Genomic DNA, 21,720 nt, shown 5'->3' on the forward strand with positions numbered 1-21,720 from the left:
CTGAGGTGTGCAAACGCGTGAGTGCACGTGTCCATACAGCACTGTCTGGGGCAGGGCGGTGGGAAAGCGTTCTGCAGCACACACCACTTGCACACACACACACACGTACATCTGAGGTGTGCAACCCTGTTTTGCATAGTGGTGCACACACACAGGACACCTGGATGTGCAGTGCCACACATGGTAGTGCATGCATGGGGATCTAATGTGTGCAATACGATGTTTGCACAGTTGTGAAAGCATACGGGGCTCTGGGGGTGTGCAGCACAATTTGTTTTGCATGAGGGTCTGGGATGTGCAAGTGTGATGCATTTAGTATAGTGCTGCACAGGTGACGGTTGGGGCGTGCAGTGCAGTGAGTTTTGCACATTGGTGCACACACATGTGCAATGCTACACACGCACTGGGCATCAGTGAAGGCCCTCAGGAGTGGGGAAGAGGAGTAAATGTGCAATTAGTGCTTTTCGTTCAATTTAGTTCAATTGGCTCACTTCTGAAAGGGGCAAAGAAACACCAGTGCCCCTCTGAGGAACTCCAGCAGCAACACAGGATGTTTGGGGGTGTACCCAGGCCAGGGTGGGGGGCACACATGGGTGCTGGGGGTTTGCAGCAGTGGGTCTCAGTTGGCAGGCCAGGGCATAGTGTTGCTGGCACTCCCCTGGTGTTCCTGAGCTGTTGCAGGGACACTCTTGTGGCATCCAGCTTGGTTCTCCTCCACCCAAAACCAGGATGGCCTATGCCTCCAAAAAACCGCTTGCTCTAAGTTGGGTGGTCCAGAGTGCCTCCAGTATGGGTAGGTGTGGAGCCCAGGCCCTCTGCCCCTTCTCCAAGAAGCAGTGCACCAAGTTCCATCCACATATCTGCCCCAAGCCCTGAAGCCACTGCTATCCCAGGCTGGCCACCTCCAGTCCCAGGAGGGCCACCCCGACACACAGCCACCACAGACACTGCCAAGGAAATGCTTTATTAGGGGGCAGTGGGTAAGGGAGGTGGCTCAGTCGGGAGGTGGCTCAGTCGGGAGGCTGCTCAGCCGGGAGGCCATCCCAGCTGCCGCCCCCCCAGAACGTGGAGGTGCAAATGGTAGACAGACTGGGCACCGTGCTTCCCATCGTTGATCACTGCCAGGAAAGGGACAGGGGATCAGGCCACTCTCCTACTCTCCCGGGACCACCAGTGAGTGGTCTAGCCCTGTGGCACGGCAGGGGGCAATCAACTCACCAAGGCGGTAGCCATCAGCCAGCCCCTCCGCCTGCGCTGTCTGTGCTGCCACAACCAGCAAGTGCCCCAGGAGCTGCAGGGCAGGGACGGTGGTGGAGGGGGGGACATGGGAGGGTCGTCACCCTCCATAGGTGCCCACCCTGCCACATCCCAGAGACATTTCCCCAAAACCTCACCTCCGTGTCCTGAGGACCCACGCGGCTGATTCGTGGGATGGGGCGCTTGGGAATCACCAGGAAATGGACGGGGGCTTGGGGGGCCACGTCACGGAAAACCAGGCACTGCCGGGTTTGGGGATGGGGGCAGCAGGGTGAGTCCCTCATCCAGGCGTGCTGCCCCGCTCTCCCCCGCTCCGACTGGGGCCTCTGCCCTGCTGTTCCCCCCTACCTTGTCATCTTCGTAGAGGATGGTGGCGGGCACGCTGCGGTCGATGATCTTGCTGAAGATGGTGGTCTGCCCGCCCGCCTCGCCCCCCACTGCCGCAGCCCGCCGCGCCTTGCCCACTTCCCCGTCCTGCGCGCTGCCCGCCGCCACGCACCGCTGCTGCGGAGAGGAAGGACACGCGGGGGAAGGGGACACGCAGGGCAGCAGGACACGCGCGCAAGGGCGATGGGGGCAGGCGTTCGCTGTGCGCAAGGGGTCGATGAGGGACGCAACCGGAGCTGACAGGGGTGCGCGCGGTGGGGTGCCGAGGCCCCGCGGCGCGGAGGTGCGCACGGTGGGGGTTAACGTGCGCCGTGGACCTTGCCCGGGAGGAGCAGGCGAGCGCAGCACAGCAGCGCAGGGCGAAGGCCCGTCCGCTTTCCGCCCCCCCCCCCTCGCCCGGAGCGTCGTGTCACAACCAGCCCCGTCCCACGCGTGACCGGCGCCGCGCGCCCACCTGCCCCGCACGCAGCGCCACGCGCGCCAGGCCCCGCGCCAGCACCGCCGCCATCGCCGCCGCAAGCGCCGCCCCCTCACTCCGCCCCGCACCCCTTAAAGGGCCCGCGGGCGCCTGCGCCCAGGCGTAACAGCGCCGGCCTCGCTGCCAGCCCCGCGCAGCTCTCCCGCCCGACCCCCACGCGTGGATGCCGTGTCCGGGCGCGGCGGCGCGAGCCCCGTCCCCCAGCCCCAAGATCACGGAGCCCTGGAGGTCGGTGGGGCTGGAGGGGTTTTATTGTGCCCTCAGAAGCCCATGCGCGGCCGCTTGCGACGGGGCTGGGACGCGGAGGACAGTTGGCTCTGGGAGGAGGGGATGCAGGCTTGACTGGCCTGGCTGCTAGGTAACTCCGGGGGCTCGGGGGGGCCCTCGGCCCACACCCCCAGGTAGTCCCGCAGTGTCTTCCGACGCTCCTTGGGGATGCCGCGCTGGCGCAGGGTCTGAGAGGAGAGCAGGGCCTCGTCGGGCAGCGGGGATGCTGGGGGATTGGCCCTGGGGGGAGAGCCCTCCCGGGGGCAGCTGGGGGACGGTGGCTGGGGGGCCCCGTCGCTCAGCTCTGACAGCTCTGACTGGTAGGTGAGGGAGGAGGTGAAGCTGGCCGAAAGGCTGCGCCGGCCCCGGGCTCGCTTCTGCCGCCGCCGCCGCTCCCGCAGCGCCCGCTGCCTCTGCGCCACGCTGAAGCTCGACCTCTCCTCCCACCACTGTTCCCAGTCCCCTGACCAAGCCACTGTCAGCCGGGCGCTGAGTGGATCTGGGCCCCCTGACAGTGCTGAGGGCTGTGGTGGGGCGGGGGGGTGGGGGGCCAAGGTGTCCCAGTGCTGGATGCGTCCCCCTTTGCGCATGGCCTGACGCATCTGCTGCCGCGCCTGGTCGTGCAGGGCACTGGGCTCCGACGCTGCCCTGAGGTCCTTGCGAGTGAAGAGGCGCCTCTGGCTGAGGGTGGGGGGCCATGTGTGCTTGGGGGGCTTCCTGCAGCACTTGGAAAGAGCCCTCAGCCAGCGGCGGTACCGCAGAGCCACAGCCGGGCTGGGGTCCGCAGGGGGAGGCTGGGGGCTGGAACAGGGCTCCTGGGGCAGATCAGCTTCCTCTGGGGCTGCTGGCGTGCCCATGTCTTCCTCTTCTTCCTCCTCATTGATAATCACCTCCAAGTTGGACAAGTAGAAAGTTTCCTCTTCCTGCTCTTCCTCTTCTGCCTTTTCTTCCTCCTCACTTCCCAAGCCAAGTGGGCTGCTGGCTGGGTCATCAAAGAGAGGGGAAGAGCCGGGGGCTGTCGTGGCCTCATCCCTCAAGGCAGGTGCAGGTGGCTGGGCTGCTTCATGGGTCAGCCTCTGGCAGAAGACATCTCCGGCCTTGGAGAGCTGGAAAACCACTAGGGACTCGTGCAGCCTGTCCTTCTGCAGCACAGCAGCCAGTCCTGTGGGGACAAGGGATGCGTTGCCACCAGGGTTGCAGCCCTGAGGCCATCTCCTGAGGCCTGGCCAGCAGCAGGGGCTGCCTCCAAGCCCCCACAGGGACACTCACTAGTGGCTCCCACCCCGCCCCCAGCCTTTTCCAGGTCATTAATCTTTCTTTCCCACGGGGTTTCTTCAAGACTTTGCTTTTGCAACCCCTCCCCTCGCCCCCTCTAATCCACATTCTCCCCCTGCCCAGGGCCTGCAGCCCGTAGTGGTGTATGATGCTCACCTGCAGCCGCGGCGCTGAGGCGCTGCTGGAGCAGGTGGTGACGGTGTGGGAGCTGCGCAGGCAGGTGCTGCAGGCAGCCGGCCATGCTGTGCAGCTTCTGTGGAGTCCCCACTAGCTGGCAGGCTGACCGGCTGCCCCCTGCACAAGGAGATGCCAAAATTGCCCAGTGAGCACCACTAGCAGGGCGGCAGATGGTCACAGCTGTGAGGAGGCACAGAGACCTGGCCTCACAGCACCCCAAAACCCCCATCACTCACCCTGGTATTGCAGCAGCAACAGCTCCTGGGTTTGGGATGCACCGAGCAGCACCTTATGGGTCCTCCTGGGGCCCCCCGGTGTCAGATGGGCAAAGAGAGGAGGGGCTTTCATCATGTGTGCCCACTTCAGCACGGGTACCAGTGGTAACCTCTCGTCCAGCACGTACACGGAGAACTGGGACGAGAGGCACATCTCAGGAGGGGAGCTCACCCCAGCGTCCCCCTTCAGCTGGGTGACCCCCCTGCTCTGTGGGCACTGGGAGCCTGGGCTGTGCCAGGCTGTCCCCCTCAGCTGTGGTGGCACTGACCTGGGTGGTGATGAGGTGCTGGGAGGGGTGAGCCCTGCCCAGGTACATGGGCAGCACCACGCGTTCACCCTGCTGGCAGCTGGATTCCTCACCCACTTTGAACAAGTCAAAGTGGCATCTCTCGGGGGCCTGTAGCAGCAGAGTGGGGTGGTGTGTCAGCAGCCCTGGCTGAGTAACCCGTTCCCCTGACTGCCAACTGCCCTGTGCCCACTCTCCCCAGCTCACCCGGGCATCCAGGCACTGCAGGCCAGTGCGGTCGGCACAGCTCAGCACCCGCGGGTGGGCAGTAAAGTCGCTCCAGCGCCAGGGTGAATGGTCCCGAAAAAACATGGTCTGGGGGTCACTGCGGAGCCGCTGCAGCCTGCGGGGAGAAGGCAGTGCCATAACCGGGCAGAGGTGCCGCTCTCGCTCAGGCTCTCCAGGCCTCCCTGAGACCCAAGAGTCTGTGCAAGTCCCTTCCTGGTCCCCAGTGTCTCACCCTGTCTCGACGCTCCAGAGGTAGACGGCTCCGCTCTGGGTGCAGACAGCCAGCTCCCCGGGGAGGTGAGGGCTGCAGGATGGGGGGCACAGCATCACCGTGGGGGCAAAAGCATATGCTACAGCGGGGAGGGCTGCAGAGGTGGCAGGCTCCCCTCCTCACACAGCTGTTGTCCTGGCGCCTACCTGACGGTGACGCAGGAGGCAGGCTTGCTGGTGCGGATCACCTGCAGTGGGGCGGGGGCCGCCCCTGTCCTGCCTGGCACCCGCCAAACACCGCAGTGGTAGTCTGAGCGGATGCCGATGAAATCTGTCAGGGGGCAGGAGGGGGAATGTGAGACAGCAGCACCCCGTGAGCTCCTCGTCAGCCCCCTGAGGCCAGGCTGTGGGGCTGGCTTACCTTCCCCATCCACCCGAGCAGCAGACACTTGCTGGATCCAGCCGTTGAGCTCGAACTGCGCTGGGGAGCCCCGGGCGCGTGGCAGCTCCTCCAGCACCACATCCTGGAAATCTGGGGAGGCTGGCTAAGGGCAGTGCAATGTCAACCATCTTGCCCCCACCAGTGACACCTCATGGAGAAGGATACAGAGGTGGTTCATAGCCTGACCCCCGGGGTACACCAGGCGGCCCTCACGTCCCTCTGCATCTTCAGGGGGCAGCCAGGCCAGTGCCCCCCCTGTAGGGCTGTCATCGAAGAGTAGGTTGGCCCACTGCTGCAGCAGCTCCTCGTGCACGCAGTCCGCCAGCAGCCCCAGTGGTACCTCGAAGAGCCAGTCACGGCTGAGGTGGGAGAACCAGCGCAGCCGGGGGGCGATGCGCTGCTGGGGGCAGCCGCTGCAGGGGCACACATGGCGTCATGTCAGGAGAGAGAGCAGGAGGCCCCCTGGCCCTCTCCAAGGCAGCAAGGGGGCAAACACTTACCGCCTGGCCTCCAGACGGTCAATTTCCTCTACTAAGGCTGTCATCCGGATGGTGCTGTCCCGGGCTCGTCTCTGTGGGGAGGAGAAGGGGCAGAGGTTGGGGCTGGCAGCTGTAAGGGGAGGGGTGGGGGACAGCATCGTCATCCCTGGATGGGCACTGACCCTCAGCTTGGAGTTTCCCAGGTAAAAGTTCTTGTGCAGCAACTGCCCCAGGGAGCCAAACGCATCTTCTGGGTGATCCACAAAGAAATGCCCCAGCTATGTGGGAAAGACATGGAGGGGTTGGGGTGTACAGTTACCCTGTGCTGTCCTCCCAGGTCCTCCACTGGACATGGCACCATGGCCCCTACCTGCTTGGTGAAGTCCAGGGTGGCTCCAGACCTGCCTGCCCGGAGCTTCCCACGCAGGATGCCGTGGTAGAGGATGTCCCGAGGTGTGAGCGAGGGGATCCAGCAGCCTGCAGGGACAGAGCAAGGGTCGGACAGTACTGCACGAGTACCAGGACACCGCCACAGCTCACCCACCCACACTCCCTCCCGCCCGAGCACCCTCGGGGTGCGCTACTACAGCCTCCGAACAGACCCCAAGGGGCGCGGGGTAGCCTGGCAAGTGGGCGCAGAGGCGGCATGGGGGGGTGTGTGTGCGTGCGCGTCCCCACCCCACGCAGCGCACCCTCGCCTCGCCCCCCGCGGCTCTCACTCGCGTTGGGAGGCAGGACGGGCACGGCGGCGGCGTCCGCGGGTTTCCAGCTCTCGGCCGTCCCGCCGCGGCGGGGCACGAACGCTGCCTCTGCCTGCGGGGAGAGAGGAAGCGGGAGGGGAGAGCGGCCCCCAACCGACCCCCTCGGGCGGCACGGGCCGGGCCGCAGCCTCACCTGGCGACGACCGGGGGCGGCCTCCAGCACCTGCCCGCGCTCGCCCCAGCCGGCGGCCGGAGCGGGGCCTCCCGCCTCCTCCCGGGGCGGCCCGGCGGCGAAATACGAGGGGAAGAGCACGGCCGGGAACTCCATGGCCCCGGAGCCGGGCTGAGGGGCTGCGGCGGCCACGCGCGCGCACGGAAGCACCGCCCCCGGGCACGACGCGGCCGGGCGGCGCCGTGGCGGAGCCAATCAGCGCCCGCGCAGCCCATCACCGCAGCGCGGCCGGGGCGGCACCGCCCCCCCGCGGCCGGAGGGAGAAGCGCGGCTCGGGACGGGACGGGAGCGGGACGGGACGGGGCAGCACGGGACGGGAGCGCGACCATACGGGAGTGGGAGGGGGCGAGACGGGACGGGACGGGACGGGACGGGACTGGAGCTGGGCGAGACGGGGCAACACGGGACGGGAAAGGGACGATACGGGAGTGGGAGCGGGGCGAGACGGGACGGGACGGGACGGGACGGGACGGGATGGGACTGGAGCTGGGCGAGACGGGGCAACACGGGACGGGAGCGGGACGATACGGGAGTGGGAGCGGGGCGAGACGGGACGAGGCGGGAGCAGCAGCGAGACAGAAGCCGGACGGAGCACGACAGGACGGGACGGGACGGGGCGGGAGCTGGGCGAGACGGGGCAACACGGGACGGGAGCGGGATGAGACGGGACGAGGCGGGAGCAGGAGCGAGACAGAAGCCGGATGGAGCAGGACAGGACGGGGCGGGAGCAGGGCAGGAGAGGACCGGGCGGGACGGGCCGGGATGGGGCGGGACGGGACAGGATGGGACTGGATGGGAGCAGGACAGCACGGGACGGGGCGAGACGGGACGGGACCAGGCTGGACTGGCAGGGACGGGGCGGCACGGGACGGGGCGGGACAGGACGAGAAGGGAGCGGGACGGAGCGGGGCAGTTCGGGACGGGAGTTGGGTGAGACCAGCCGGGACGGGGCGGAACGGGACGGGAGCGGGACAGGAGTGGGACAGGAGACGGACGGAGCGGGACGGGACGGGGCGGGAGCGGGAAGGGGCCGGAGCAGTGGGGACCAGACTGTAGCTGGACCGGCGCTGCAGCAGCCATCGGCATCGGGACACAGCGAGGGATGGGCAGGGAGTGGGCATTGTCATCCCTCCTCATCCCATGGGTAGCAGAGGTGTTCCTCTCGTAGGTTGCCTCCCCAGCGCCACAATGGGTAGCCCTGGCTGTCTCCCATCCTCTCCCCACATAATTGCTGGCATTGTATCCCCCTGGTTCTGCTACACTCCCAGCCCCAATGTGCTTTTTCCCTGTGTCTTGTATTCCCCTTGTCCCCTGGCCACCTGCATCTCTATCCCCCAGGTCTGTGTCCCTGATCCCAGCTTTTCCCCCTGTCCCCCACCTCTCAGCCCTGGCTGCAGCCTGTATCGCTGTTCCCAGTCCTGCTGCATGCCTTCAGCCTCATGTCCCTCTCCCGCAGCCCTGTACCTCTGTCTCCAGCCTCTGTCCTCATCTCCAGCTCCATGTTCCTGTCTACAGCCCATGTCCTTGTTCCCAGGCCATATCCCAGTCGCCATCCCCAGGCCCCTGTCCCCCAGCCCGATATCTCTGTCCCTAGCCATCGTCCCTGTGCCCAGCCTATGTTCCTGTCTTCAACCCCATGTCTCTCTCCCCAAGCCCCGTATCTGTGTCCCCAGCCTGTGTCCCTGTCTCCAGTCCCATGCTCTTGTCCCCCAGCCTCATATCTCTGCCCTCAGTCCGTGTACCTGTCCCCGGCCCGTGTAGCTGTCCACAGCCCCACGTCCCTGTCCTCAGTCCCACGTTCCTGTTCCCAGCCCGTTTCTCTGTCCCCGGTCCCCTGTCCCTATCCTCCATGTCTCTGTCCGCAGCCCGTGTTCCCGTCCCCAGTCCCACGATTCTTCACTATGTCCCCGTCCCAGCTTCACGTCCCCGGCTCCCAGCCCCGTTTCCCCAACCCCCGCTGTTCCCCCTCCCCCGCCGTGTCCCTGCCCCCGCGGTGCCCCGAGCAGCCTTCCCGGAGGATCGAGTGGCTCCGAGGGGGCGGGTCGCTGCCGCGGGCGAGTGACGCGCGCGGGGGCCAATGGTGGCGCGGGGGCGGCCGGGGGGGCGGGGCCAGTGACGTCATGGCCGCCGGTGCGCGGCGGGGCTGCTGTCGGCGCGCGCCCCACGGCAGCCGTCGCGGCGGCATGGGGCGGCGGGGCGGCGGGCAGCGGCGGCCGCTCGCCCCGTCCCTCCGCCTCCCGCTGCTGCTGCTGCCGCTCTTCTTCCTGCCACAGCCCGCCGGTGAGTGCCGAGGGGCCGGGGGCTCGGGGCAGGGGGGGCGGCGGCAGCACATCGGGATCGGTACGGGATAGGGCGCGGGAGCGTGGGTTGCGTGTGCCGTGGGGCGCAGGGATGCGCGTTAAGAGGGATGCATGTGCCACGGAGACAGCATACACACGCCGTGGGGCGCGGGGTGCGTGTGGCGGGGGGGTGGGTGCTTGTTATGGGCAGGAGGTCTGCTCGCTGTGGGGCGTGGGGGGTGCGGTGGGGCACGGGGACCTCGCGTCGTGGGGCAGGGACCTGAACTTGCTGTAGGTAGGACCTGCAGGAGTGGTGAGATATAGGGCGCACATGCCACGAGGGATGTGTGCCGTGGGGCGCAGTGGCCGCCTGCTATGGGATAGAGGATGCACGCTGCTATGGGACACGGGGAATCTGTGCCACTTGGAATGGGATGTGCACGCAGTGGGGTTTAGGGCAGGTATGCAACAAGGCACGGAGGTGCAGAGGGTGGGTGTGCGATGGGGCAGGTGGTGGGTGCGACGGGACACAGCGACACGTGTGCAATGGGATATTTGCATAATGGGGCATGGGGACGCGGGTGCGAAGGATGCCTGATGCTTATGCAATGGGGTGCAAGGATATGTGTGGAATGGGGCATGGCAGTAGGCATGCTGCGGGCCGTGGGGTACCCATGCAGTGGGGCATGGAGACAAATCTGCAGTGGGGTGCGTGCCAGGAGGACGCAGACGGTGCACATGCAGTAGAACACCATGGGGGGACACGTGTGCACGGGCAGCGGGCCCCGCGGAGTGCGGATGCAGGGCAGAAAGCTGTGTGCGTGTGCAGTGGGGCAGCGGGGGTGGACAGCCTGCAGAGAGGGGGATGTGCGGGGGGAGACACCAGCGGAACTCTGAGGCGATGAGCGTGTATGGCCACGAGGAGCTGGCTTTGGTTTGGCTGGGGGGCTGCGGAAGGGTCTGCATGGGCTCGGAGCGCATCCCCTGGCGAGGGGAGCCGCGGGGTGCAGGGCTGGAGGGGGAGCGCGGGAGCTGTCCGCGGTGCTGAGCGGCTCCTACGGGAGCTTTCCGCGGTGCTGAGCCACGGCCGACCCACCTGGGGCTGTTGTCCCGGGGTGGGTGGTGGTGTAGGGGTGTTCATCTGGTGATTTGAGGCAGAGGGGCACTTGCTTTCCTCCTTCTCCATGGAGAGAACTGTGCTAGCACCGAGAAGCTCCGAGTGTTTCCCCAAATATGCCGTCTCCTAGAGTTGTGCTCAGCATCCCCTCTTCTCCCTGGGGTCCCCTGCCAGGTCAATGTCCCCGCTTGGATAGCTGTGGAGTATCTTCATGGTTCATGAAGGGGGATTTTGGATTGTGTGCCCTTGCATTGAGGCAGGTATTTTGTGACTGGCTTGTGTCAGCTGGAAGTGAAGGGGAGGGGGAGCTGCCTTTGTTCCAGGCAAGGGAGCAGATGCATGTCAGTATATAGCCGGCTGGGGCTGCACACACACAGCACAAACACATGTGCACACAAGCACATGCGTGCACTCCCAGCCAGACGTAGGCTATGCAAAGAAGCCTTTCTCCTCAGCTGTCCCGCTCCCCACTGGACAGAGTCCTCCTGGGCATAGCCCTGCTCCCAGACATCCTCCTGCTTCCAGGGTTTCTGGAAATCAAGCTATCAGACAGCTGGTCAGTGGGAGGTGGTCCTGGTGTGTGCCGTGGGCTTGCAGGAAGTGTCTTGAAGACTTGGGGCTGGGCACAGCTACATGCACCCATGCAAGTGGGTGTGCACACCTCCATTTTGCTGTGCACACAGACAGCACCCACGTGTGCATATGTACACACATATGTGCACCATTCTTCCTCTGTGAAGAACTAGGGAGAGCTGGGGGCTGTGTGGGAATTGAGCTGCCTGTTCCTCCTTCTCGTGGCTTTAGGATGGGAGTTTATGATGGACTCTGTGCTGAGCCTCCCTGGCAAGCAGAGAAAGGGGGAATCTATGTCCCTGTGCCAGCTTTTGGGGCAAGGCTGGAGCTGTGAGAATTGGCCCTTTATTACAGGTAAAAAGCAGAGAGCAGGTCCACACCAAAGGGGGTGATGAGTTGAAAGAATTGAGCTGCACCTGGGAAGATCCTGAGTTGCCAGGGCTGAGAGTTCCTTAGGCTCCAGAGGATGAGTGCCCACAGCTTGATGAACTGGGTCTGAGGCAATGCTGAATGAGGCACGGTGCAGACTGTGCCAGGGCTAGGAGACACAGCTGGGCACAGCTGACATCAACCCTGGGGACTCACTGAAATGGCATGACTCTTGCTGCCTCCAGACTGCCAATTTTGGGACATAACCAGAGCTTGTGTGGGAGGATCCGGTCTGGGAGGGCTGCTGTACCCCCTCAACTCCCCTCATTGCTCCAAACCTGCTGAGAGCCCCTTGCTTGTCCTCTGCAGATGGGCTCTTTGTGACTGACTACTTCACCCGCACACCACGCAAGCTCAGCCCCTTCCGCTCCTTTGCCAGCATTGAGCTCTTCCACTTCCACATCCCTGAGGACACCGTCATTGCCGTCTGGAATCTCATCACTTTCAAGGAGCAGGGTGGCACCTTTGGGGATCAATGTCCAGACCGCAGTATCACTGTGTGAGTAAGCAGCCTGTCCTGTCTGTTTGTTTGCTGTCTGCCTGCCCCCACTGCCTGGCCTTGTCCTGGAGCCTGTGTGTTCTCGTCAGCTTTCTGCTTGCATGTGCACTTGTGAACATATGTGCACACCTGCAGAAGGAGTAGTCATGCACATGCATGGGTATGCAGGTACAGGCACGTGCACAGATGAGAGCACACATGTGCGTGTATGCACATGGACACATACACACATGCACACACGGTCCCAATGATTCATCTTGCCAGGACTGTTGCTGGCTCCACTCTTGTACATCTGATATGTGAACATTTTTTTCCTTGAACACCCACCCAGGGAAGATCACACACAGAGAAGCTCACAGTCTCCATCAAGGTCCCAGCTTACAGATGGCTTCCTGTGCTGAGTCTTCTTGAGCTTCCTAATTGCATGGAGGACAGGCTCCCACGTGTCGGGCATGCTGGCTCTTCCATGATGCCCAGCTTGTGTCCTTCTAACTGCTGTCTCTCCTGCAGATATTTCCGCTCAGGGGCTCCCTCCGTCATTAACCCTCTGCACACGCACTTCCCCAGGGACACGGCTGTCCCTGGCTCCTTTGCACTGACCCTCACCTGGACCCTGCCCAACCGCACCACAGGGGTGTTCAATGTCACCAGCCCGCTGCCCGGGGACTGGTTCCTGGCTGCCCACCTACCCAAAGATGAGGGCAAGATCTCCGTCAAGGTGAAGGGCTTGGGGAGACTGTGGGATGTTGGGGCTTACCACAGGGCTCTGCTGGGATCGCACTGTTCTGGACTGGCGGTGCCCAGGGTGAATGTCCCAAGTGGGCACAGTGGCCCGTGTCCCCTGGCCTGTGCTGACTGTCCTGTTGGTGCAGGGGCTCTACGAGGAATGCCAGTATCTCTTCCAGCCCCAGCTCATCGTGCAGCGCCTGGTGAACATTGCTGTGCTCTACCCTGGTTATGTTACCGAGCAGACCATGGCCCCCCACAACCGCTCGTGCCTCTACAAGTGAGTGTGAGAGGGTATCCTAAGAAGCAGGGCATCCCCAGGGTGGGGAGCTGAGGGTGCCCTATCCCTCTGGCTTGTCTCCTCAGCTCCCTTGGTCTGTGCTGAGGGGATGGACCCTATCTCACTGTCCTGCAGGGTATTTGTGCCCAGCTACACATCACGAGTGCTGGTGGAGGTGCTGAGGTGCCGTGGGGCCGAGGGCTGCCCGCTCTGGCTGCGTGTACGGGCCAAGGCTCCACCCCTGCACAACTCCACAGCGCTGGACTGTCGGGAACATGCTCCCTGCCAGCTGGCACTGGACCTGCCCTTCTGGCAGCACTGGTACTATGTGCTGGTGGAGAAGCACCCTGGGGTGCCGGGCACTGTCTCCTTCCAGGTCACTGTGCAGCTCACAGGTGAGAGTGCACAGGGAGGTATGAGGGGCGTGCATAGTCTTGACTTTGCCTGGGTAACTGGTGGGAGGGTAAAGGATGCCTGTGAGATCTGTTCCCAGCTGGGCACAGCATTATACGCAGCTCTCCTAGGACGGGGATGCTGGGAGGTGTTTGGTCTGGGTTGCAGGTGGAAGTGAGTCATGGGCAAGAAGGGAAGGCGGGAACTAAGAAGGAGCTGGAGGAGCTATGCAGTACCCAGCCTGACAGCTCTGCTCCCCAGACTGCTCCCGACCTAGCCTGGCCCGGCCACCCTTCCTGCCCTCCAGCGCCTCCATGAACATGCCCCACTCCTTCGGCTCTGCGGGTGGGCTGGCATTGGGGGACAGCCCTGCGCCCACCAGCCCCAACGGCACGAAGAGCCCATTCCCCATCGCCTCACTCGCCGGTGAGCAGTGCTGGCCAGTCCGCCCCACGCTGCGCAATGAGCTGGACACCTTCTCCGTCCACTTCTACATCTTCTTCGGGCCCAACGTGTCAGTGCCGCCTGACCGCCCCGCTGTCTTTGTCATCAACCTCCTGCCAGTGCTGGACAGTGGTGGGGTGCTCAACCTGGAGCTGCGGCTCAACGTGGTGAGGTGGCCATGCTGTGCCATGATGGGGTGGGTTGGAAGATGGGTGATGTCAAGGCTGCAGCAGAGTGAGAAGCAGGATTTAGGATGTTCTTGGGTCAGGAGCTGTGGTTTGGGAGCTCTTGGGTGATGGAGCACAGATTAGGGTGCTCTAAGGGCAGGATGATGGCCTGGATTTGGGGTGTTCTTGGGTGATGGGCAGGGGCTTAAGGTACTTCTAGGTGGTGTGCCGTGTTCCGGGTGCTGTTAGAGCAAGGGAGCTCCCTTAGCAGTGGTTTAGGGTCATCTCCTCCTCTGCCATCAGAGCTCCCTCTGTGGTGAGAACGTGACGGTGTTTGGGTGTCTGAACCACGAAGTCCCGCTGACGTCTGGTGACAACACATCGGTCACCTGTGAGACAGGTAGGCTGGGCCACACATGTCCATCCTACTGTGGCTGTGGGGGTCTGTCTAGTGAAAGGCTGGGTGGGAGATAGCAGAGACTGTGGGGGCATCTGGCCTTGGTGTCTGGCACAGGGTGCACTTTGCCTGTCCCAGCTCTGCCACGGGAAAGGGGCTGACCCTGCCCTGCTGACCCAAAGCTCTTCCAACTCGCAGAGTCCCTGGCAGGCTTCCTGCTTTCTGTCAATGCCACAGCCAGCCTCAGCCGCCTGCGGATCCCCTACCCCCAGACGGGCAGCTGGTACCTCAGCCTGCGCTCGCTCTGTGCCACGGAGCACGGGTAAGAGTCCCAGCATGTCCCCTCCCTGTGTGCCCCGAGAGGACGTCCCCACCACGGCCTGCATCCAGGCATGCTGCAGGTCCATGGGTGCACCCGTCCCTCGCGTGTCACCGCTCATGTGCGCACACGTGTGTCGCCATGGGAGTGCCTGCGTGGGCACAGGCGGCTCTATCTTGTGCCTGCCTGACCATCTGTGGGCCCCCGCTGCTCTTCCCTCTCCGTCTTGCGGTTAGGAAGCGCCTGTCAGCTTGTGAGCACTGTGCATCTGTTGGTGCCTGCCTGTCCCTGCGGCAGTCCCCATCTGTGCCCAAGCCTGGTATGGGACAGGGCTGTCTCTGCCAGGATGGAAGCTGGGTTTGCGGGACGAGGGGGTGGCTCTGGCCAGGCGTGCCTGTGTATGCTGGGTGCCGTGATGTGTGTGCGGCAGCAGCCAGTGCGTGCTGTCGGGACGTGGGCCTGCCTGTGCTGTGGTGTGCCGAGAGGCTGGTGCATGCCGTTGGGACGTGGGCCTGCCTGTGCTGTGGTGTGCAGGGAGGCTGGTGCGTGGATGGCGTGGGGCAGCGGGGGTGCTGTACCTGCTCCCACTCCTCCGGTGCATCTCTAGTTCACCCTGAGTTGCCAGCTGCAGTTCAGTCTTTCCCTGAGATGATCACAGGCAGGCATTGCGGGGCTCACAGAACAAAATCCTAATGAAATAAGGTCTGTCTAAGTGTGCTGCTAAAGGCAAAGCAGGTTTTAAGCATGGCCACCTTCCTCCTGCTTGCCAAGCCTGGCACAGCCTGTTGAAGCACATCAGGTCCTTGGGAATTAACTGGCAGCTGCAACAGTATAAAAGCAGCTCATTTCCATGCTTGCCCAGTCCCTCGGTCACCTGCTAAGTCTGGGTGCAAGGGGTGCCTCCGGCGGAGGCAGGAGCTGCCTGGGGGCACAGGGCAAGGGTTGACCCCCTTCTCCTGGGCCACAGGTTTGAGCCTTGCACCAATGTGACAGCCGAGGTGTATCTGCGTGCCTACCTCTCGCCCTGCATCAACGACTGTGGCATCTATGGCCAGTGCAAGCTGTTGCGCACAAACAACTACCTGTACGCTGCCTGCGAGTGCAAAGCTGGTGAGTGCAAAGTGCTCCAGGCACTCGCAGTGAACACCACAGCCAGGGACCCCCCCTCGCCATGTCCCCCTTCTCCCTCAGAGTTGTGCGCCCCATTAGTCCCCCTCAACACCAGCTATTCCCAGAGGGAGAAAGAGGCTTCCCTGCTCCCTCCCCAGCCTCTGCTGGTGCTGCAGGGGTGACAGCAGCTCTCCCTGGCTGTAGGCTGGAATGGCTGGGGCTGCACTGACAACGCCGAGGCTTTCTCCTATGGCTTCCAGCTCCTCTCCACGCTGCTGCTGTGCCTCAGCAATGTTATGTTTGTGCCTCCCGTTGCCATCGCTGTCCGCAGCCACTACCTCATGGAAGCTGCTGTCTACATCTTCACCATGTTCTTCTCCACTGTGAGCCTGGGGTGTGGGCTGCTGAGGGAGGCAGGTCGGGGGCCAGGGCTGTGAGGGGCAACTCTCTCACACCCTTTCCCACTACCCTAGTTTTACCACGCCTGTGACCAGCCAGGCATCGTGGTGTTCTGCATCATGGAGTATGATGTGCTGCAGTTCTGCGACTTCCTGGGCTCCCTCATGTCTGTGTGGGTCACCGTGATTGCCATGGCCCGGCTCCAGCCTGTGGTGAAACAGGCAAGCGCAGCGAGAGGGTGTGTGGGGTGGGCAAGGAGAGGACCTAGCCTGACGGATGCCCTGCTGCCCCACAGGTGCTGTACCTGCTGGGGGCCATGCTTCTCTCCATGGCTCTGCAGATGGACCGCCATGGGCTCTGGAACCTGCTGGGACCCAGCCTGTTTGCCTTAGGGATCATGGCCATTGCCTGGGTAAGGAGACGCTGCCCCTGTCCTCTTATGTCCCACCCTGACTGTGGTCAGCATCCTCCCTGGTCATCCAGCCACACCCCCCTGCCTGAATCTCCCCTCTGCTGCTTTCACCTTTCCCCACGAAGCCCCCTCCCTGGCTCCTGGGGTATGTGGCATGTCAGCACAGGGGCCGTGCTCGTCCTCGCTGGGGCTGCCTCTTCCAGCCCCTGCTTTCCCCACTGCAGACGACTCGCACCATCCGGCGCCGCCACTGCTACCCGCCGACCTGGAAGCGCTGGGCTTTCTACCTGTGCCCGGGAGCTCTGATCGCAGCAGCTGCCGTGCTGCTCTATGCCTTCGTGGAGACGGAGGAGAATTACTTCTACATCCACAGCATCTGGCACCTGCTCATCGCTGGCAGCGTCGGCTTCCTGCTGCCACCCCGTGCCAAGCCCAGCCGGCGCCTGGGGCCGCTGCCCCGGCGCAAGGGCTGTGGGTACCAGCTCTGCGTCAACGAACAGGAGGAGCTGGGGCTCGTCGACCCAGCCGTGGCCTCCATCAACAGCATTTGCACCAGCTGATGCTGACGGCGGCGTGGACTTCTCCATCACCGACAGCAGCCCTGTGGGGCCCAGCACCCTCTTTCTGGGCCGATGCCCATCCCTGGGAGCATCAGGACTCCTCTGGGCAGGCTCACAGCCACCCGTACTGCCCTGTTGTTGCAATTACAGCCTGGTTGAACTTGTCTCCGGGAGTTGCTGCGGCTCAGTCTGGTGCAGAGCTGGGGGCGGGGGTGCTCGAGGCTGAGCTGGGACCACATTCTCTTTGCCAGGCTGTGAAGGTGTCCAGGGGATGTGACTGGGTGTGGACCAAGGAATGGCAATGGTGTCTGGCTCTTGCTCAGTGGTCTGTAGCAAGAGCTGCTACTCTGTGGTGGGCTGCTCCAGGGCTGATACAGCTCAGGCATAGAGCAAGGTGGCCAGCAAGAGGCGGGGGGGCAGGGGGATACAGTCCTTTGGCTCACTGCAGGGCCAGGATGACTTTGCTGTGGCACTGTGCTCTCACAGGATGGCTGTAATGCCTGACCCACAGGCAGCTGTGCTGTGCCAGGGCAGCTGGGGTGCTCCCGAGGTCAGTCACCACTGGGGAGTGGTGCTGGGGCTGGCTGCTGTGGTGATGCGTGGGAGTGAGATTGCACTGCCTGCAAGGGCCGTGTCCCCAGGAGGCCACAGCCCATTTGTGTCACCCCTTTGTTGCCCCACATGTGGGTGCACGCACCCAGGAGCAGTGAACCCCATGTCCCTGTTGTTGCCACCAACTGTAAGCAGCCTCTGCAGGGAACTGAGCATCTGTAGGAGGGGGCATTGCATGGATTGTAACTCCCCAGTTTGGTTGAGACAACCTTATCTCAGTCCCTGTTCCTCACCCTTGCCCCGTGGTCAGAGCCACAGGCTCAGCACTCACTGGAGCCAGTGACGACCTTGCTGTGGTGGCAAACACCTGGGCTCTGTGTGTGCGGCTCAAGGACAGGGCATTTCCACCCTGATCCTGCAGCTCAGAGTAGGCAAGATGGACCAGAGAGGAGATGGGAAACCTCATGGCTTCTTCTCACCACTCTGGGGACAGTTCCAACCCCCTGGGTCTCTTCCCAGCCCTCCAAGGGTCTTCAGTGGTGAGTCTCCAGGCAAAGCCCTGCACCCCAGCAGTCATGTCCTGGCTCAGTAGAGCCCACCTGCCAGCAGCCCCTCTCTCTATACCCCAGGGACAGAGCCTGGCACAAGGAGATTTATGGGATGCCTAACAGGATTATCAACTGCAGGCGGGCAGGCAGCTAGCTAATAGGATTGCAATCTAATTAAGCCTGCTGCTTGGGAGCTGGGCCCAACTGGCTGTAGTGGGGTGGGCTCAGGGAGCTGTGGGGGCAGCTGGAGATGATGGTGGGGATAGAGTGGGCAAAGCAGAAAGAGAGATGAGCTGTTGAGGGCCACGGCGGTGGGTTCAGGGCTTTGCTGGCTGCATCTCTGGGCTTTGCAGGGGGTGATGGCTATGGGGAGCCAGCCTGGCATGGAGGTGTGCTGGGCAGGACCCCCACTCGCTGTGCCGGGGTGACCTGTGCCTGCCACCTGCCTTCCTCCAAGAGCTCACCTGCCAGACCTTTCTCTGCCATGCAGACTGCCCTGTCTGGTCAAGCCAGGTGGCTGCTAAAGATTATTTTTTTAATTAAAAACATTACTCACTTCACCAAGTCCAATTGCATCCGCCCCAGCAATAGTGGCCCCCGGAGAACAAAGAGCTCAGCTTTAGCTTTCACATCAGCAACAGACCAGAGCACATAGAACATGGGGCTGGTGTCACCCCCGGTGGGAGGTCCTTTGCAAAGGCATCCCAGTTTCATGGAAGTGTCAACACTCCACGCAGCACCCTTACCCTTCCTGCATGCCCTGGCTCACTCCTGGGCTGCCCCACGGCAGACACCATGGGGTGGCACACGCAGATCTGGACCCATGAGAGATCCTGGCAGAGATTGGCAGGCGGTTTAGCCTGCAGAGATGGCTAGGGAAACCTGGAGGTGCCATGTGCTGGCTGGGCTCTGCTCCTCTGTGCTGTCAGAGTAGCTCAGGCTCCCTCTCATTTTAATTAAACCTGTGACTGCATTTTTCATCTCAAGGACAGGCCAAGCATGCAACTGTGATGCCAGAGAGGAAACTCAGGCAAACATCGCTGGAGGGGATCCAGGCACTCTCTGCCAGCCCAGTTCATCCCCTGGGGCCTGTAGGCTGCCCACAGAGCCGAGACTTCCCGCTCCCCACTTCACTCCCCCATGCCCAGTGGGGAGGAACCTGTCTGACTGCCCAGGAGGCTGCCACAGTTCAAAGGGCATTGTAGTGCAGTGCAAGCACAGGACACACAGCCTTGTGCAACTGGAAGGATTTTGCTCAGTGCTCCTGGCACAGAGCATGGTGAAGCCGTCCTCTACTGAAGGACATCCAGCACTGAGTGTGCAGCACTGTCTCTCCCACTGAGCCTCACTGGGAGCCTGCTGGGACCCCTCATGGGAGACTCTGCATCACCTCAGCCACCTCCCCTTCATTGCAGGGTCAGGAGGATTGGCCTGTCCATCTGTAGGGGATTGAGTGAACTTTGCCAGTGTGCTCCCCGTGGTCTCCAGCCTTGGCCCCATGCGAATGTGTTTGGGATGCAGGCTGGATTTTGCCTTTCTTCTCTACTCAGAGAGTTAAAGTCTTTGTGACTCTTCCCCCTCCCCCCTCCCAGTGTAAACAGCCTTTCTGATGCTCCATCCCTGCCTCTGCCAGGCACAGCAACCACATAACCATGGCAACAGTGTCCCTATAACAACCAGGTACATCTGACATCCCCATGGCAACTGACTCCCTGAACAGCCGGTGAAGAGCTTCGTGTCCTCAGTGCTGGGGATTGATGAAGGAGTTCCAAACCCCACAAGGGCCAGGGGCTGCAGGGACTTGGGAACAGACACAGCTGTGAAGGGCTTTGGTCTGGGGCAGCACAAGCCTTCATGGCCTCTGTCCTGTCAGGGAGGCTGCAGGGACACAGGTGATGCAGGAGAAAGGAGTTGGCCTTAGGAACAGCATTTCCACAGCTCAGCTGCCTACATCCCAACCCCATTCTGCCTGCTGGGCTGTTGGGCTAAAAGGCTGTGATTCCCTGCTCCAACACAGGCTCCCTGGAAACTTGTATCTGAAAGGCTGGGACTGTGCTACCTCCCACAACCTCCTTCCCAAACTCCCACTGCAGGGATGCTCTGCCCTCCCTGAGGGGCTGCCGAGCCCTCCCACCACTGCCTGCCCCTGTCTGTGGGGCCTGGCTCACCAGTCAGCAGCCCTGACACAGTCTGTCGTTGCAGACGGCGATGGCACATCACGCAGCCTTAATGTATCAGGCCTGAATTATTGAGCCTTGCAGCGGGCTGCATGCGTGCAGCCAGGACCAGTCATTCCTCCTCCTCTCCCCGTCCCTGCATGCCCAAAGGGCTGGCGAGAAGTCCCACCTTTTTGGGTCTCTCTTTGGGTGCAGGAGGGTGCTGTGCCCCTTGTTAGCCTGTGGTGCTGTGAGGTGTGGGTGGCAGGGTGGCTGTTGGTGTCACCACCTTGGTTACCTGGGGTTTGGTCATCCCCAAGCATGACGTTACCTCTGCAGGGTGCAGGCACAGGTGTGTAGGGAGGGATGTGCAGCCCTGGTCTGCCTCCACCTCAGCATTTCTCCTTGTATCCTCGTGGTCAGGGGCAGCAGATCCCCTACTACTGCCCTTAGATGTCTTTGCCCCTCTCCTGCTCAGTGTGCTGCTGGGCATCAGAGGGACAAATCCTTTTGACCACAGTGGTGCAGCAGGAGCTTGCTCCCTGTCCAGACACAGCTGTCACCGTGCCGCTCTGGGGATGATGAAAGGCTGTGAGAATGGCTCGGCTGCTCTCTTATTTTGCAATTTGCCTGGTGCACCCTGCAGCCACTCGATGATTTTCTCATCAGAGCAGCAATCCTTGGCTGCCCTCCTCGCGCAGACCCATCCATCACCCATGGCGGGTACCACCACAAAGATCAGAGGCAGTGGAGTCCCCTTGCCCTGCTCTGTCTCTGGCTGTCCTTCAGCCTTGCAGACGGCACCCCCATCACATCCAGACTGCACGGAGCAGCTCTCAGCATGCAAAGGGACACCATTTTTCCTGGAGCAATGCACACAGAGCCTGCTTGCTCACCTCTTCTTCCTCCCTGTCCCCTAGCCCTAAGTCACACCCTTCCTGCTGCCATCCCCAGCACTCATCCCATGTCATGGACTCCTCACAGATTCGTCCCCACTCTTCAGGGTGCTTGGTGAGGGCCAGGTGGGAGCCAGGGACCTCCAAGCAAAAGATAAAGCTACAGACAAGAACAAACCCAGCTCCAGGACCTGCCCCTGCATTGCTCCTGCTATGGGGCATCTCTCCAGGTCTCTGACCCAAGTTAGCAGCATATCATGGGTGCCTGTCATGCAAGTGGGATGGAGCTGAGCATTACAAGTCCATCCCAGAGCAGGGAGAAGAGGCTAGGAGATGGACCCAGGGCATCATGAAACATTATTGCCCCAGCAGCACCCTGTGCCACAACATCTGGAGGTACGAGACAGCAGCAGGGTGTCAGGGCATGCCCAGTTTTGCGTATGGATGCAGGGGACATGGCGATGAGGAACAAATGGCTTAGCTGTACCTGTAGGGAGCAGAGCATCACAGGGGGGCTGTATCAGAGCCAAACAGCAGCTTAGCTGGAGGTGAGCAGGGAAGGGGGACACAGCGACATCGGAGACCAGGTAAATATGATGGTGATGCAAAGCACCGTAATTTTTATCTGCTGGTAATTGAGTTTGTTGGTGAGGCTGGTGGGGGAACTCACAGGGAGGGGCCAGACTCAGGACTTTATCCTTGGCAATTTAGAAGAGGGCTGTTGAAGAGCTGCTCTGTCAAGCAGAAAAGCCACTTGAGTTGCGCTTAA

General features: G+C 62.5%; 3 protein-coding genes across 3 annotated transcripts; 1 reads left to right on the forward strand and 2 right to left on the reverse strand.

The window, feature by feature from the left end:
• Positions 1 to 948: 948 nt before the first annotated feature.
• HINT2 (histidine triad nucleotide binding protein 2) lies at positions 949 to 2,152 on the reverse strand. The gene is made up of 5 exons (XM_062018842.1): positions 2,099 to 2,152; positions 1,606 to 1,761; positions 1,395 to 1,499; positions 1,219 to 1,291; positions 949 to 1,118 (listed from the first exon to the last, which is right to left on the reverse strand). Exons 1-5 carry the CDS (start codon positions 2,150 to 2,152, stop codon positions 1,027 to 1,029), a joined length of 480 nt encoding a protein of 159 aa, XP_061874826.1. The 3' UTR covers positions 949 to 1,026.
• Positions 2,153 to 2,382: 230 nt separating this feature from the next.
• On the reverse strand, positions 2,383 to 6,791 carry TAF1C (TATA-box binding protein associated factor, RNA polymerase I subunit C). Its single transcript, XM_062018575.1, has 14 exons — positions 6,657 to 6,791; positions 6,482 to 6,575; positions 6,133 to 6,239; positions 5,945 to 6,040; positions 5,784 to 5,854; positions 5,449 to 5,696; positions 5,263 to 5,373; positions 5,049 to 5,172; positions 4,864 to 4,935; positions 4,611 to 4,746; positions 4,386 to 4,514; positions 4,078 to 4,252; positions 3,821 to 3,958; positions 2,383 to 3,551 (listed from the first exon to the last, which is right to left on the reverse strand). Exons 1-14 carry the CDS (start codon positions 6,789 to 6,791, stop codon positions 2,383 to 2,385), a joined length of 2,805 nt encoding a protein of 934 aa, XP_061874559.1.
• A 378-nt stretch (positions 6,792 to 7,169) lies between these two features.
• Positions 7,170 to 16,945, forward strand: TMEM8B (transmembrane protein 8B). Its single transcript, XM_062018843.1, has 14 exons — positions 7,170 to 7,625; positions 8,561 to 9,035; positions 11,403 to 11,592; positions 12,103 to 12,310; positions 12,465 to 12,598; positions 12,734 to 12,993; positions 13,253 to 13,602; positions 13,906 to 14,002; positions 14,198 to 14,321; positions 15,286 to 15,428; positions 15,633 to 15,811; positions 15,902 to 16,048; positions 16,123 to 16,239; positions 16,464 to 16,945. Exons 1-14 carry the CDS (start codon positions 7,170 to 7,172, stop codon positions 16,797 to 16,799), a joined length of 3,216 nt encoding a protein of 1,071 aa, XP_061874827.1. The 3' UTR covers positions 16,800 to 16,945.
• Positions 16,946 to 21,720: the final 4,775 nt, after the last annotated feature.

This window comes from Colius striatus, chromosome Z (assembly GCF_028858725.1).
Source record: "Colius striatus isolate bColStr4 chromosome Z, bColStr4.1.hap1, whole genome shotgun sequence".
NCBI lineage: Eukaryota > Metazoa > Chordata > Aves > Coliiformes > Coliidae > Colius > Colius striatus.

Bases quoted from the DNA above. Each gene is read 5' to 3' on its own strand.
- HINT2 (XM_062018842.1), bottom strand. From the start codon at position 2,152: ATGGCGGCGGTGCTGGCGCGGGGCCTGGCGCGCGTGGCGCTGCGTGCG. The intron at 1,292-1,394 runs GTGAGGTTTTGG...CCTGCCCTGCAG, and splicing joins TGGGTCCTCAGGACACGGAG to CTCCTGGGGCACTTGCTGGT. The intron at 1,119-1,218 runs GTGAGTTGATTG...CTTTCCTGGCAG, and splicing joins GGCTGATGGCTACCGCCTTG to TGATCAACGATGGGAAGCAC.
- TAF1C (XM_062018575.1), bottom strand. From the start codon at position 6,791: ATGGAGTTCCCGGCCGTGCTCTTCCCCTCGTATTTCGCCGCCGGGCCG. The intron at 6,240-6,481 runs GTGAGAGCCGCG...CTGTCCCTGCAG, and splicing joins CGTCCTGCCTCCCAACGCGA to GCTGCTGGATCCCCTCGCTC. The intron at 4,936-5,048 runs GTAGGCGCCAGG...CCCATCCTGCAG, and splicing joins GCCTCCTGCGTCACCGTCAG to CCCTCACCTCCCCGGGGAGC.
- TMEM8B (XM_062018843.1), top strand. From the start codon at position 7,170: ATGGGACTGGAGCTGGGCGAGACGGGGCAACACGGGACGGGAGCGGGA. The intron at 11,593-12,102 runs GTGAGTAAGCAG...TCTCTCCTGCAG, and splicing joins CCAGACCGCAGTATCACTGT to ATATTTCCGCTCAGGGGCTC. The intron at 16,240-16,463 runs GTAAGGAGACGC...TCCCCACTGCAG, and splicing joins GGATCATGGCCATTGCCTGG to ACGACTCGCACCATCCGGCG.